Source organism: Anolis carolinensis, chromosome 1 (assembly GCF_035594765.1).
Source record: "Anolis carolinensis isolate JA03-04 chromosome 1, rAnoCar3.1.pri, whole genome shotgun sequence".
Classification (NCBI taxonomy): domain Eukaryota; kingdom Metazoa; phylum Chordata; class Lepidosauria; order Squamata; family Dactyloidae; genus Anolis; species Anolis carolinensis.
The window spans coordinates 223,690,322-223,702,863 of NC_085841.1; the positions used below are offsets into that span (position 1 = coordinate 223,690,322).

The 12,542-nt window shown below is 39.7% G+C and overlaps 1 protein-coding gene across 3 annotated transcripts in view; it reads left to right on the forward strand.

The window, feature by feature from the left end:
• cacnb4 (calcium voltage-gated channel auxiliary subunit beta 4) overlaps window positions 1–12,542 on the forward strand; it is a 231,061-nt gene that overhangs the window by 169,651 nt on the left and 48,868 nt on the right. For all 3 annotated transcript variants that reach the window (XR_507115.2, XM_008117705.2, NM_001291395.1), the window contains 5 exon segments: window positions 2,197–2,327; window positions 5,163–5,239; window positions 7,603–7,622; window positions 7,718–7,798; window positions 12,091–12,149. Coding sequence is in view for 2 of the 3 variants with exons in the window: in XM_008117705.2 (XP_008115912.1) it covers window positions 2,197–2,327; window positions 5,163–5,239; window positions 7,603–7,622; window positions 7,718–7,798; window positions 12,091–12,149 (368 nt within the window). In the remaining variant the exon portion in view is untranslated.

A 12,542-nucleotide genomic window follows, 5' to 3' on the forward strand; every position in this document is an offset into this window, starting at 1 on the left:
GCTGGATGGCCATCTGTTGGGGGTGCTTTGAATGTAATTTTCCTGCTTCTTGGCAGGGGGTTGGACTGGATGGCCCATGAGGTCTCTTCCAACTCTATGATTCTATGTGGGATTCCCCTTGGGTGTAATAGCAGCTGGGTATAGATGGGAAAATGGTCAAGCAACCTCTGTGTGCCTTTGCTTCTGGAGTGAGAGAATTGGCCGTCTGCAAGGACGTTGCCCAGGGGACGCCCAGATGTTTTACCATCCTTGTGGGAGGCTTTTCTCATGTCCCCGCATGGAGCTGGAGCTGATAGAGGGAGCTCATCCGCGCTTTCCCCGGGTGGGATTCGAACCTGGCAGCCTTCAGGTCAGCAACCCAACCTTCAAGTCACAAGGCTTTTATCCCCTAGACCATCGGAGGCTCCACATACAGATCTTAAAAGATACAGATAAGAAACCTTCGTGGAAGAGACATTCAGCTGTATTTCACATCTAGTTTGAGCCTCAGGCAAGGTCATTTTGGAAAGGAGCTGAAACATCAGCAAGAATGGATGATTCTAGATTCCAGTTGTCTCATTTGTCACCCATTGCACAAAGTGTATTATTCATTTTTAGCAGATTAAGTGCCAACATTTATTGACAGTGCAGAAACATTTCAGGCTCAGCAACCAGTGGAAGCCACATGTTCTTTGTCCAGCTAAGTTGAATATTCGGACAGGCCTGGAAGAACGTATGGAATATGCTTTGTAATAGGAGTAGCCTTTCAGGATCTTTGCAAATTAACTTTAAAAAGAGATAGGTATTTTACCTGGTTTTTTTTAAAGCTATATAGTAGTCAAATTGACAGATGTAATTAAATACTGTCATAAACACCCACTCTATCTATTAATGGATTTTATTCCTTATGGCAGCTCCAGTGAAGCCCTAGGTGTTGCACGGAGCTTGGAACAATTCCTTTCTTGGGACGATCACTGCTAGTAGCTCCTTGGCAACATGGGCTATTTTCCAAGCATTGCTACTGGACATTTCAAATAATTCTTGGGCTTCTTTTTTAAAAATCTTTGATGTTTGTAGCTTTCTGCCTTTTGTAGTGTGACGGTTCCGATTTCCTTTGCCAGATAAAGTATCAGAAGAAGAAAAACTTCCCCTCTCATGCAAATATAGAAAAGGGGTTATTACAGATGCAAAGTAGAGCTTATGTACAACACTTGAGAAATAAAGAACAGTAATGTTTTCATAAGCCATGTACTTGCATTTGTGCAACTTGGAGCAAGTACAGGAGGATTCTGCTTCCCACACTCATTCATAATAACTTGGGTCTGTAATAATATGCAGACGAGTTCTGGAGATAATATATTCTCCTTTGTGCCAGCACTTCCCATGGGCTCTCTACTGTGGGATTGCTTTTGGTGCAATTTGTTTATGTGTATTATCAAGCACCAAGTATTTATCTGAAATTTTAAAAAGATCAGAAAAGGAAGTGGGTTAGGTTAAGTGACTGAAAAAAGGTTATTGTGCAGATCTGTTCTTTGCTGCAAGCCAGAAAACCAGATTTATTCTGACTTTGTTCTTGGGGGGAAGAAAGCTTAGATACCCAGAATGTGATGTTGCTCTGCCACAGTAGACTAATTGTTAAAAATATGTATGTAGTTTCTTACTTGCCTTCAATGAATGTATATAAGGAACTCATCCAAGATCATGGAATTAAGAAGAGGAAATAGTACCTTCATAGCTGAAGAGTACTACGTTGTCATGGATGAGAACATTGTGACTGAGAGTTGGCATCATGCAAAATTCTCACTGTATTTTGTAATCTAACATATCAATGAATCTTTGCTCTTGGATTTTAGGATTACTGTTAAATTTAGAGATATACAATCACATTTCAAGCAATTTCTTCTATATAGCATCTCAAAAACTACCCCATATTCACTCCTGGCCCTTTACTACTATCATTAGTGAATGGTGCATTTGAAGCAGAAGTGAGGTGCCTGTGGTTCTTCAGATGTCAGAGCTTCCACCATTCCTGATCATCAAAGCACTAGAAATTCCTAGCCCCAGATTTAAAGTGTTGTAGGATTTATCTAAAGAACAGATTAATTGCTTTTGTGGATTCATAGTATTTGTGGAAAGAACCATCAGTAGAAGGCACATGCATACTGAGTGGAAGGAAGTGAGATTGAAAGATTCAAATTAATGACTTATTTGTTACAGAAATATAACAATGACTGGTGGATAGGAAGATTAGTTAAAGAAGGCTGTGAGATTGGCTTCATCCCAAGCCCACTGAGGTTGGAGAATATTCGTATTCAACAGGAGCAGAAGAGAGGGCGTTTCCATGGCGGGTAAGATTGGATGTTTGTAACAGTTTTTGAAATGGCTTCTAAATTATTAGTGGCTTTCACCTTTGAAAATTAGACCACAACTGGAATACTGTGTCCCACTGGGCACCACAATTGAAGGGAGATGTTGACAAGATGGAAAGTGTTCAGAGGAGGGCGACTAAAATGATCAAGGGTCTGGAGAACAAGCCCTATGAGCAGAGGCTTAAAGAGCTGGGCATGTTTAGCCTGCAGAAGAGAAGGCTGAGAGGAGACATGATGGCCATGTATAAATGTATGAAGGGAAGTCATAGGGAGGAGGGATCAAGCTTGTTTTCTGCTGCCCTGGAAACTAGGATGTGGAACAATGGCTTCAAACTACAGAAAAGGAGATTCCACCTGAACATTAAGAAGAACTTCCTCACTGTGAGAGCTGTTCAGCAGTGGAACTCTCTGCCCCAGAGTGTGGTGGAGGCTCCTTCTTTGGAGGCTTTTAAGCAGAGACTGGATGGCCATCTGTCAGATGTACTTTGAATGTGATTTTCCTGGAAGGGGTTGAACTGGATGGCCCATAAGGTCTCTTCCAACTCTATGATTCAGTGATTCTATTATTCTATGCTTGCTACATGTGGTTTCCCCTGACGTTAAGTCCAGTCATGTCTGACTCTGGGGGTTGGTGCTCATCTCCATTTCTAAGCCGAAGAGCCGGCGTTGTCTGTAGACACCTCCAAGGTCATGTGACCAGCATGACTGCATGGAGCGCTGTTACTTTCCCACCGGAGCGGTACCTATTAATCTACTCATATTGGCATGTTTTCGAACTGCTAGGTTGGCAGAAGCTAACAGCGGGCGCTCACTCCACTCCCAGGATTTGAACCTGGGACCTTTCGGTCTGCAAGTTCAGCAGCTCGGTGCTTAAACACACTTCGCCACCGGAGCCCGTCCAAACCCTGTAGATATATGGAAAATAATACGTGTTCTAACCTTATTCCACACAGTCACTGTTTATGACACTGTATCCATGCAGAGAGTGATTTTGCAAAGAGAACCTCCTTTATCTTCAGATACCTTCCATGTGATCAGAAATCTTGGTTTTCCAGCATTTTGAAGGTGTTGAATAGACTTCACAGTCAATGCAAATTCTCCACTTTTTTTCTTACTGAGTGTTGGCTGTACAACCATTAAACAGAGGCTGATGGCTGTCTGTCGGGGCTGCTTTGAATGTGACTTTCCTGCTTCTTGGCAGGGGGTGGACTGGATGGCTCACAAGGTCTTTTCCAACTCTATGATTCTATTATTCTAGAGCAGGGGTCCCCAAACTTTTGAAGCAGAGGGCCGGTCCACAATCCTTCAGACTGTTGAGGGGCCGAATTATCATTTGAAAAAAAATACAAACAAATTCTTATGCACACTGCACATGTCTTATTTGTAGTGCAACAACAACAACAAAATACAATATTTAAAAATGAAAACAATTTTAACCAACATAAACCTATTAGGATTTCAATGGAAAATGTGGGCCTGCTGCTGGCCAATGAGATAGTCAAGTTAATTAGGATTGTTGTTGTTGTTGTGTGCCTTCAAGTCATGTCAGACTTTGGCCGAGCCTAAGTCTAAAATTATTTATTTATTTACTGCATTTATTTACTACATTTATATCCCACCCTTCTCACCCTGAAGGGGCCTCAGAGCAGCTGTATGTACATACAATATATTATATTATTAGCATAACACAATATTAGCCTTATATATTACTATATTGAACTATACCACTATACTATTATATAATATGTAATATATAATTAATATTATTATATGGTATTACTATTGGTATTATATTGTATAACATAAGATTATTATCAATATTATATGTATATACAATATATTATATTATTAAAACTGATATAAAAATATTATATTATAAAACTGAGGGCGGGGGCCAGGTAAATGACCTTGGAGGGCCGCATCTGGCCCCCGGGCCTTAGTTTGGGGACCCCTGTTCTAGAGTATAGGAATTGAATATTTAGTAGTTTGGGATACCTTAGGTGGAAGTAATCGTGTCCACTGATCATGAGCTATGAGTGATCTCCATTCTTTTCTGCAAAACTAAAATGAATATAAGTTGTTTAGTCGGGTGGGCAACAGCATTGGAGCTGGGGGAAATATGACCACATTCCCTTGGGATGGTGCAGCACAAACAAGCCAGAATGTAGAAAAACATAAGAAGTCCGCTTCTTATTTTGAAAAGTAAATGGATCTTTTTGAACTTCAGGTTCCATTGAACAATCCTCTCACACAGAGTCATATTTGAGGGTGAAAACATGGAAATAAACATCTGGAAGAGTCTAGAGCCAGAAAGCCAGTCATTTGAGTTATAACAAAATAGAGTTGTGTGCTGGTTGTACAGAGAAGTGTGTGTGTCTGAATAACTGAAAGCAAACAGAATTGTAACCTATCTTACCAGTCACACCTTACCTGTCATTGGTTCAACTATAGAGCTATATGTAGTGAACCACTTTGAAGAATACGAGAGGAAAATCTGCCTTTTCATTCCTAGCAGTTATATTATAGTTCAGGCATGAGCAAACTGGCTGGGATTTCTGGGAGTTGAATTCCAAACACCAGGAGGGCCGAAGTTTGCCCATGCCTGTTATAGTTAGTGTACTGAATGGTTTTGGGAATTCCTCCATAATCTGTCCAAGTTAACATCCATTATGTATTTTATCAAGTTTGATATTTTACCCTTAAGGAGTGTTTAGGTGTTTGTGATTGTTCAGTCAAATTGAAACATTGCTGAAGGTATGTTGAGTTCCATCCTAATTTCTCCAAGTATCTAAATGGGGATTCTTTACAACATAGGAAATCAAGTGGGAATTCCTCTTCAAGCCTCGGAGAAATGGTGTCTGGTACATTTCGAGCTACTCCCACTTCCACTGGTGAGTTGTCTTTTCCCTTCAAATAAATGATTTCCATTCTTAAAGAAATTTTAATTTTGAGGAAGGACACAACTCTGCTGTACTCTTTGGTTATAAAGTTCAATTTAGGGTAGTGGGGCTTCTCTTCAATTTGCGTAAAAAGACAGAAGTTCAAAATGGCTGAGAATGTTTTGTGTGTATTTCATAACAATTTAACCCAGCTTTCCTAGTATCTTCATTTTCAAACTGGGCATGTTAAATATATGAGCATGAGAGAAACAAAAACCGAATAGTCATCTAGACCACTGCTTTTTAAAACTGTGAGTTCTAACCCCAAACAGGACCCTCGTAGCTCATCATTGGGGTCCCTAAAATTTGTCAACAGTAAAAGCATTCTGAATGTCACATGGCTATTTTCGACATTGCTGTATTTGACAATGTGACTATTTAGACAATGGCCCAAATCTGTTGTGCTGCTCTTACAGTGACTCCGCAGACAAGCTGTACTTAATAAAATGGAAAATCACGGTGTTTAGCAAGCCCTGCAAATGCTGATTTGTTATCAGTAAATGTTGTTTTTTTATACCTAGTGTATACAGCTATATATATAGGATCACATAAACAATTCTTGGGCTGAAAAAGTTCACGAGAAGAAAAGTTAAAAAAGCTGTAATCTAGACATAAGGCTTGAAATGCTAAACTCTTCAAATTTTAGACTTGAACCTTTGTATATTCAAACAGTGCTAAATTATAGTTGCTGTTGTTGTGCGCCTTCTGACTTATCGTGACTTAAGGTGACCTGATCACAGGAGTTTCTTGGCAAGATGTTCAGATGAAATTTCCCTTTACCTCACTCTTGGGATAAAAGGGTTTGGCTTGTCTAAGATCACATCCATGGTTAGTGGGGATTTAAATTCTGGTCTCCTAAGCTGTATTCCAGTGCTGAAACCCGGTTCAATTCTGTTCAGGTTCAATTCTGATTCTTCTGCATTGCAACCTATTTTTTTCAGAGAGGTTTTAACAGCTGAATAGCATTCTGATAAAATACATTCATTGTCACTTTGGAAATAGCCAAATCAGTTGAATGTAGCCAATGTCAATGGGGAGAATTTCCTTTCAATTTGGTTTTGATTTTTAAAAAACACGTTAATTCCCTTATATTCAGAATAAAAGGCACATAAAATTTAAAATATTTGAAAACAGATGGAAGAAACCCTACTCGTTTTTTCAGTGCTATAGGGGAGTAAGATTTCCCTTTAAATACATGGGATTTTATCATGGCTGTATCTAAGGTGCCCTTGTGGAAGGGCAGCAAATTATGTTTCTTGGCAAGGGGTTGGACTGTATGGCCCACGAGGTCTCTTCCAACGCTATGATTCTATGTTGATCTTCTCTAGTGAAATCTGGTTCTGTGGATTGGTACACTCCACTCAACCTGACTGGAACATTTTGATCCCAGTCTCATGGAATGTGTTCACAGAGAAGCAGCTCCCATTTGACTGTGAGAAAATTCAGAGAGCAGCATAGTTGAAGTTCTAATCTATATTGGGCACCCTCAAACTGCAGCCCTCCGGCTGTTTGGACCTCCAACTCGCAGAAGTCATAACCATTGAATAAGCTGTTTGAGGATGCCTATTCACAATATTTGTTGAGATTTGTTGTGGTGTGTGTGTGTAAAAGCTGAGATCTTGATTATGTTAGCAATTGAGAGCATTAGAACCACACCTCTCCTTCAGGAGCAACTCAGAGATGTTCAGATTCAATTTTTGTTTCTTATTGGCTGCATCTACACTGCGGAATGAATGCAGTTTGGCTCCACTTTAACTGCCAATGCTATGGAAATCATAGCAGTCGTAGTTGACCTTTTTTTGGCCAAGGATTTCTGGTACCTAACCAAATTAGAACTCAGCTGATCCCATAGTATTGCCCCAAGGCAGTTAAAGTGGCATCAAACTACATTAATTCTACAGTGTAGACACAACTTTCATTTTCAAATTATTTTGACTGTGGTTAGGTTTTTTTTGTGTCAGGAGCGACTTGAGGAACTGCAAGTCGCTTCTGGTGTGAGAGAATTGGCCGTCTGCAAAGTCGTTGCCCAGGGGACGGCCAGATTTTTTTTGATGTTTTTACCATCGGGAGGCTTCTCTCATGTCCTCGCATGGAGCTGGAGCTGACAGAGGGAGCTCATCCACGCTCTCCCCGGGTGGGATTTGAACCTGGCAGCCTTTAGGTCAGCAACCCAACCTTCAAGTCACAAGGCTTTAACCCACTACGCCACTGGGGGCTCCTCATGGTTAGGTTAAACAATGCATATTTAGTTTGTGCTTTTGTGACTGCTATATGATTAAATGAAATAATATTTAATTATTTTGATTTTTTTTCAGCCAAGCAGAAACAGAAAGTGGTAAGTGGACCAAACTCCATGCTCTACTTTTGTAGAAATTATATAGTGTGACTGTTCAAGAGTAGGCACTTACCGCATGTCATCCTCTCTTTCAGACAGAGCATGTGCCTCCCTATGACGTAGTACCATCCATGCGGCCTGTTGTGCTGGTTGGCCCCTCATTAAAAGGTTATGAGGTAAGCAATCCTTAGTATAGAAAAAGGACTTCTATTGTTCCAAAAAATTTGAAGTAGATTCTAAGTCTTCTGTGATTTGATTATGGCAGCCTGCATTTGCCTTAACACTTACCAGACAATGTGTTCATTTTTGGGGAATACTTCTACTTACAGGCCAAGAATCCAACATCCATCCATTGCATAATGGATGTTATGGATTGATCTGCTTTATTGTGATTGAAATCTTAAACTGAAATCTGACAATTGGTGCTACACAGATTAGATCAACTTGAATCAATGGAGCTTATGCAAGTGTTGACTTAACAAGTTCCCATTGGTTCAGTGAGTCTATTGTGCTCAGAACTGAATTGGATTTAGCTTTTCTCCCTTTCCTTTTTTGAAAAATAAGACATCTCTTTGAGAAGATGAGCACATTCACACTGAAAGAAGAAACACTTTCCCTTCAAAAGATTTTCCCTTCCTTTCCAAAGGAAGAAATATATAATATGACAATGTACTAGAGAAAAGGGAATAGCCTCTCCCTTATTTGTCCTTTAATTATTATCCAGAGGTGATTAGTTGGGTGCAGAAATCAACATGAGAAACAGGGAGAGTATTTATTATCCTTACGGCAAAGGCATGAGCAGTATCGTTGAGCGTCATAAGCCATGAAAGAGATGTGCAACTGAGCAGCAGGGAAAGCTTTGGATTCCCTACAAATGAATCAGTAATCATAACAGATTTGTAGTGCTATAAACTCAGTTTCCTGGAAAACCCTAAATTAAACAGAACATGCTATAATGCAAACTGATTTAGCTAAATGATAATGACTCACTTTTGATCCACATGTAAAGGCCAAAAGCATGTTGGCAGTGTTTGCTGAAAACAGGAACTATTGAAATACGAGTTGACTGTCATCAGTGGGTCAAAGCATAGCTCCTTTGAAAACTAAATGTAACTGTGCCTTTCTTTCCACACAAATAAATATAAATACACGCAGTTTTCAATATCAACAAGAAAGCAGGGAAATTACTGTGAAAGAAAGAAAGACAGAAGGAAGGTTGGGATCGAAGACGAATGTCTTATGGGCCTCTGTTACACTAGAAAGTGGTGAAGACGTTTGTAACTACAGTGGTACTGATGGAGCTATTGTGGTCCCAAATTCACATCTATATACAGTAGAGTCTCACTTATCCAACATAAACGGGCCAGCAGAATGTTGGATAAGCGAATATGTTGGATAATAAGGAGGGATTAAGGAAATGCCTATTAAACATCAAAATAGGTTATGATTTTACAAATTAAGCACCAAAACATCATGTTATACAACAAATTTGACAAAAAAGTAGTTCAATATGCAGTAATGCTAAGTAGTAATTACTGTATTTACACATTTAGCACCAAAATATCACGATATATTGAAAACATTGACTACAAAAATGCATTGGATAATCCAGAATGTTGGATAAGCAAGTGTTGGATAAGTGAGACTCTACTGTATATAAAAGGATAATGGCGTCCCTCCACTGGGCAGAACAACAAAACTAAAGGCCCCCCAACCTAGGAAATTGACAGCACAACCCCTCATCCACGTCTCTATGTTCTTACAAACAAACTACACATCCCCAACCTTCATGGGGCCAAAAAGCCCCCAAAACTGGAACGCACCAGTAATAGGTACAATGAGGAAGAGGAAAGGAAGACATTTGTCTTGGGGCACTGGCAGATATCATCATCATCATTTAATTACTTATTAATCGCCCTCCATCCACGATGCTCTAGGCGATTTACAAGATATGAAAGAGATGTGTTAATTGATGCCACCCTTCCTGCAAAGCCAGACTTGTATTTGGTTTCAGAGGCCGCTGGCAGAAGAGTCCCTTCAGGGAGATAGGGCAGAATAGAAATAAATTATTATTATTATTATTATTATTATTATTATTATTATTATTATTATTATTATTATTAAAATCTACTGAAGCTTCCAGGAGAGTGTATACAAGGCACAATTATCAGGCAAGGAATTCACTCATCTGCCTATCTCCACTTATCCTCCTTTCTGCATTAATTCAGCAAAGGAAATGCGGAATAGCAATCTTATGTTTTGCCCATAGCCTGTAGTTCTGCCTAAAGGGAAATACGTACGTCAAGAATGAAAACACATGCATATCTCCAAAATTAACTATTGTCTTTCTGATTTTTTTTTAAAAAAACAGTTATGGAAGTTTTAAGCAGAGGGAAAAATGAGTTTTTCTTACAGGTTACACATTTCCCCAGTCTGTGACAATTCTTGCCATACCAAGTGTTTGCTGAATTGCAGTGTAGCTATCTCTCTCCCCCCCCCCCCCCCCCAGTATTTATTCTTGAACTCACATCCTTTATCCCAGGATGACATATTGTGGTGTTGGATCAGGGCTGATCATATCTGTTAATCCCCACTCTGCTTTTCCAATATCTCTGCCTTGATCCATATTATTAGCAATATTATATAGAGACCTTTCTTATCCACAAAGCTGATATTTCCAAATAAACCAGAGGACTCAGAGAAAGGAATTAAACATCTTGCTGAGAAGTATTAGATTTGTAATGTTGACAAATGAACACTGGCAAAGTTCTCATCATCCTCTTTGCAAAATTATTTTCGCTAAGAGATTAACACCTGTCTTCGTTTCTGTGGGTTTATTTTAAGAATATGCACCTTTTAAAACTTCTCACTTGGTTTTTAAAAAAATTAAAAAGTCAGTTTGGGGAAGGAGGCAAGTCCAGAATAATGAGAGAAAAGAATGAATGTGTGTTGTTACGAATGCACAAGCAGACAGTTCCTCAGGGTGCAAATGGCAGGTTGAACAAAAGGTGGAGAATTGACTTGCTCAAGGCCCTTCCACACAGCCATATAACCCAAAATATCAAGGCAGATAATCCACAATATCTGCTTTGAACTGGATTATCTGAGTCCACACTGCCATATAACCCAGTTCAAAGCAGATAATGTGGGATTTTATACAACTGTGTGGAAGGGGCCTGTCATTTGCTAGGGTTTGTTTCTGGAATTTTGTCAGTACACATGTAGAAGAAATCTGTGACAAGAAACTTTGCCTTTACTTTAAAAAAAGCCTTGAATTTATGCATTGTAATACAGTAGAATCTCGGTTATCTGACTTCCGGTTATCTGACACTGTGGCGTCTCGCCCCTCCCGGCAGGCACCCAGCTCCCTGCGCATTGCTGAGAAACAGCTGTTTTTCTAGGCAGCAAGGCAGAGTGGGCCTCTCCAAGCGCCAGGTGCTTGCCGGGAGGGACGAGATGCGGCCAGCACAGACTTTTCCCTCCCAGCAAGCACCCGGCTTTTCCTTAATCCCTCCTTTTTCACTTATCCAACATTCTGCCAGCCCGTTTATGTTGGATAAGTGAGACTCTACTATATGTCAACTTTGGACGTTACACCTTGCGTCTTTATTGTCATATTGGGAGTATAGCCTCAAAACAAAATGCAGTAATTTTATTTTCTTAAAAAAAGATAAAACAACCAGTTTGTCCCGATTTGATTTGTACCTTAGCCTGCCTTATAGGGCTAATGTGAGAATAAAAAGTTATGCCCGATGTAGACTGTAATGATACAAAGACACCATAACGGGCTTCATTTCTAGAAAAATTGTACACAGAAGTAATAAACCTTTTCTGATTTAATTCAATTCTACACTGCACCTCAGTATAGAACTTCATGGGAAGTGCAAAAATATTCAAGAAATTGAGCTTTGAGAAAGCTAAATTAATAAATCTAAAACATTCCATTGAGAGCTGATGCTCTGTGCTTGTCAGAATCCCAGAAAAGTGTAAGTACATCCTTTAAAAAGAGTGAGAGCAAGCGCCTTCAAATGATGATTTATACAGCCTAGTGATGTGAGGTATAAAATAAATAAATTTCCTCCATCTCCAGCCTGCAATTTAAATGTGAATGAAACGGGTAGGGGGTGCAATCCTTCCTGCATCTGTTAAGTTTTTTTAACAGGCTCTGGAGTGGGACAGAAATGGAACTGAGTATTGCCAAAACAGGAGGTCAGTGGAGCATATGGCATTTAGTGGCCTTCCGTCCCAACGTGTTGGACTGAGTCAGAAAACATAGAAACGTGGGTTGCAATGTATTGTATTCCACTCAGTAGCTAGAGAGAATGTCTTAATTGATAAATGCACCTTGGTTGAAATGTAACGGGCATTGAGTGTTCACAATGCCCCCACTTTCTACTTCTTTTCTTACCTTGGGCTTCTTTCTTTCTGTTGTCAATCTTCTTTCCTCCATCTTCCGCATCCCTGCAAGGTGACAGACATGATGCAGAAAGCCCTGTTTGACTTCCTGAAGCACAGGTTTGATGGGAGGTGAGGAATAAGCTTCTTTTTCATGCCACACACACATACCCTGCCCTACTTTTCTTCCTGCATTAAATGATTCCTCTCTGGAACGTATGTCTGAATGAATTGTCGTGTTTAGTCAATGGTGTTGTACAGTGAGATAGCAGATAAATCAGGATCTACTGGTAAATCATGGCATCATTTGCAGTAGATTGCCAAGGGCTTCCAGCTCCCTGTTGTCCAATAATGTCAAGAACATAAAAGACTTAGGTTACTGAAAGAGAATGGGATTTTGTAGGAAAACCAACAGAAAATGTTTATTTAGAAAGACTTATGAATTTGATTCATGTAATGGTCATAAATTCCTGGGATCAGCACTTGTTCAGTGTCACTTATGCTTCTATTCTTGGTGTGTTTCCA